General features: G+C 43.1%; 1 protein-coding gene across 1 annotated transcript in view; it reads right to left on the bottom strand.

Moving 5' to 3' along the window:
- Positions 1-204: 204 nt before the first annotated feature.
- The window catches only part of onecutl (one cut domain, family member, like), a 7795-nt gene continuing 3910 nt past the window's right edge, over positions 205-4089 (bottom strand). The window contains exon 2 of the mRNA XM_035673012.1: positions 205-515. Within this exon, the coding sequence (XP_035528905.1) occupies positions 205-515 (311 nt within the window). The remainder of the gene's footprint in view (positions 516-4089) is intronic.

Raw genomic sequence — 4089 nt, 5'->3', positions numbered from 1 at the left:
CGCCCCCTTCTATTTCAAGGGAGCGATCGACTTTGGTTTGGGAAAAATGCTTCATCTTCATAAAATCATCTATAATAGCTGGCTCCGTCGCTCCTTCTGATAACGAGGAGGACATTTATTACGGCTGATCTCTGCCTAGACCAGTCTATGTGCCCCCTTGCTCCCTCGGCGCCCTCCCCACCGCACCTCCTCAGCGGTCCATCATCATGCCGTGCTGCAGGACACTGCGGAGGAGGAAACGCTGGAGCCTGAGGAACCCGTGGAGGAGGGACGGCCCTCGTCTGCCCACTTGTTGAGGTTGCGTCGGCGGGCGTTCATGAAGAAGTTGCTGACAGTGGAGAGCTCCAGCCCCAGCTGCTGGGAGATGGTGACCTGCAGCTCTTTGGTCGGGCGGTGGTTCTCCCTGAAGATGGCCAGGAGCGTGCGCCGCTGCAGGTCCGTGAACACCAGCCTGGTGCGCTTCGGGCCCTGGTTGCGCTCCAGCTTGCTCTGTTCCTGCTCCTTTCGCTTGCAGGCTGCGGGCAGATGGATAAAAGATAAATTAAAAAAGGAAAGGGGAAACAGGTTAGCTAACAGACTGGCTAGCTAACTAGGACAAATGGATTAAGCTGAGGGAAAGTGGATTTGCTGAAAGAAAACAGATTAGCTAAGCAACTTTGATTAGTTAAAAGAGATGAATCAGCAACTTGTTTCATTGTGCAGTAAAGGAATCAAGATGTTCAACCTATCACATCGTGTTGTTAGTGAGCTGCTGTAGACTGATGGGATAAAACAGATCAGTACATCCATCCTTTGTGGTTTTCATTATGCTCCTTCCATTTTAGAAAACAGTATATTTTTACATGGCCTAAAGTGAAAAATCTGGTGTGGTCATCCAATGACAATGGCTGTCTTCCAAAAAAAATAATCACATTCAAACACACACACACACGCACACAGATACACCAGCGAACCCAATAGTAATCATTTTCAGCCAAAATCTTTCACCTTCTTTTTCTCTTGCTACGATGTCATTTCAGTAATTTATTTGTCACTAGAGGTGGTACTTAAATTTATTAGAGTACTAATGGATACAGGCTTTTACTTGTCCATGTCTGTTCTACACTTTAAACTGCAATCTACATTCAGAGGCACAAGGGAAAACATAACAGTGAGGCCAACGCAAGAGACAAACTGCAGAAACATTAAATCATTTACTTACAGATTAGCATTAACTACTCAAAACTATACATTTGTTTTTTTTAACCTCCTGTAAATGCATCTAAAATAAACTGATCGCCACTTTTTAGTCAGACACTGCCTATATAATATACTGATATAATATATCTGTTTTTCATACTGCGGTCCACAGAGGATAAAAACAGTCATTATTTCTTGCTAAATTAGCTTAGTGTCAGAGTTGTCCATATTCAAACTTTTTAAGCGGGGAGAGAGGTGATGAAGTCTTCTGGTATTCTGTTTTTTTAATGTCAGTCTTGCTTACACCAACCACAAAATAGAAACTCAGGGTCTGGGTTAAACACCACTGTAACTGCGGCAGCCAGCCCAATTATATAATCAATATTCCCTCACGAAAAGTCTGAAATTTAAAAAAAATTACCCTGTGAAAAAATAAAAAAGCCTCTTTTGTTCAGTGAAGAGGAAAAATAGCCTGATGTGTGTGGGCTGAGCTCAGATCCATTTTGAGAATCAGACGAGCATTTTGAATTCAGGCTGCATGTTCCTCTGCATATCCATCGCTGAACCTTTCCCCTCTAACACGCTGTAATTCTGTATTTACAGGAAACACAACACCAACCTCTGCCTTTGTGTACCGAGCCAACTTCCCATCCCTTTCCTCCCTTCTCTCTCTCCCTTTCTCTGTCCATCTCCTTCCACTTCCTCTCTTCCCTTTCCCTTAGTGGACACTTCAACATCATTAGTTTCTCATAAAAGTCATTTACATGTGGCGGCAGTGAGTGAGTAATAATCACTTTAGGGGGAACTAATTTATTTTCTATTAAAGGCGGGTTACGTCAGGGGTGAGTGAAACAAGCAGAGTCGGCATTGCCCAGGGTGTTTAGAAGCCTTAAGTGGACTAAAACATATTTGGGGGAGTCGTGCAATTACCTAAATGCACACTTTTAAGAGTTTTCAATCAGCACTGTGCGGTTGAGCGACTGTTTTGCTGATGGTATCAAATGCGTTTCTAAGTGTAAGCATTGGTGCATGTGTACACAACACAACAAGGCTTGCACACCAACACACACACACACTAAGGGAGGACTAGTAAATTGGTGCAGATGCTGGACTTTTACTGAATACTGGCCTAGAGGTCTGGAAGCTGGAAACAAAAAGTGTATTTCTTTTCGTTTTTTTGCTCATTAATGTAATTGTGCTCTAATGTTTGGAAAATAAAACTATTATTTTATTTTGTATTGCGAGTTAAATTAGGATTTATAATGCTGTTTCAGAAGCTTTCACCCTCAGAGGAATAATAGTGTGGGGGCAACACTGAATCACTGGACAATCTGTATGTGAATAAGTCATTTTTGTGTAGAAAAAGAGTCAGATGTCTTATTTTCTTAAAGAATGTTAACGAAATTGGCTAGAACAACATTATTTCAACCTGTTTTCTACTCAAATTAAATGTTTCAAGAATTTTCCAGAAATGAATGTCTGTATTTTGAAACATGACAGGAGAACACAGAACTAGAACTAGAAAAATAACACTAGATTGTACACTAGAAAAATATATTGAAACAAGCTGATTTCTAGTGGAAACTAGTTGAAATATTTTTGCTGCACTGGCTGATTTCCTTACTTTTTTTTTGTTTTTTAAAACAAGGTTTATGGAACTCTATTATTGACAAAAATGACTTCATCTCCATTAGATGGAGATATCAGCACGCAATAACCTTGAAATCCCATATTTCAATATTTAAGACACAATCAACCACAGGCATGCCTCAAACATAAACCCCAGATGCTGCCTTGTGCTCTCAAAACAGCTCTGACAAGTTCAATTGATTGGCTTACATGTTCCCATTGAGAAACATCTCACACAGCGAGGGCTGCTGCTGATGTTTACTGTATGACCAGCTCTTCCCTCCTTAAACTCAGAGCGGCAAATTTCTCTCATTAGCAGAGCGCCTGAGAAATAAGTGTGACCTTACTGCCGTCTTTTCCACCCGAGTGCCATCACAACGGCAGCATCAGAGCTGGGTGGGGAGCCGTGTGTGTGTGTGTGTGTGTGTGTGTGCGCGCACGGCACAGTCAGACTTTGATTGCTCTGACATCCAGCTGAGTTTCTGAAACTTAACTACTCAAGTGGACATGAATAAATCTCGCTGTGATTTCCCCGTGCACGTTCTCCTCTAAAATCATTATCAGAAGGAAATGTTTTGACTCTGGGATGCACTCTTGTCAACTTGAGATTACAGGTGCCTGTTAGCTTTTAGGCATCCAGAGCTCGTTTGCATTTCTGAGAGTTATCGATGCACGTCTCGTTAAAATCTGAACAGGCCGACATGTCAGCGGCATGTCAATATCACTACAAGTGAAATAAATTTTTTTTCAAAACACTACATTTTTCACGGGCGTTACACCATCCCCGCCATCAATATTTCTGGGCTGGGGGTTGGGGGGTGGGCTGCAGCTATAGAGGGTATATACAGTGGTGCACTCTCAGCTCATGTAGTAATGAAAGGAATGACATGATAGTGCTGGCTAGCTTGCTTGTAGTGTGGATTTATGGCTTGTTGGAGGAGTCAGGGTGTCCTGCCGCTCTCCTCCTCCTCCTCGCCTCCATCCCATCCTCGGCTCTCTCCCTTCCTGACGATCATAACGCCGACCATTAAGTAAATGCTTCCTTATGCTGTAATCATGTGTAAAAGGCTCACAATTACCATGCTATAAATCCCCGGCGCTGGGGCTACTCCTGCAGACATAAATATTCCCCTATAGGCTTCTTATGATCGTGGGAACAGCCCCTAATCATGATGTATGCCCCTGTCTCGTGTTGCTGAAACGTGATCGAAAGCCCTTTCCCTACCCCCCGGCGTCTCAACCTACACCCCCCCTCCCAGCCAGAACACACCCCCCCCCAAC

This window comes from Morone saxatilis, unplaced genomic scaffold (assembly GCF_004916995.1).
Source record: "Morone saxatilis isolate NCDOM2014 unplaced genomic scaffold, NCSU_SB_2.0 Contig24, whole genome shotgun sequence".
Lineage (NCBI taxonomy): Eukaryota > Metazoa > Chordata > Actinopteri > Moronidae > Morone > Morone saxatilis.
The sequence above is the reverse complement of the archived record's forward strand: the minus strand, read 5'-3'. Positions and strand labels throughout refer to the sequence as shown.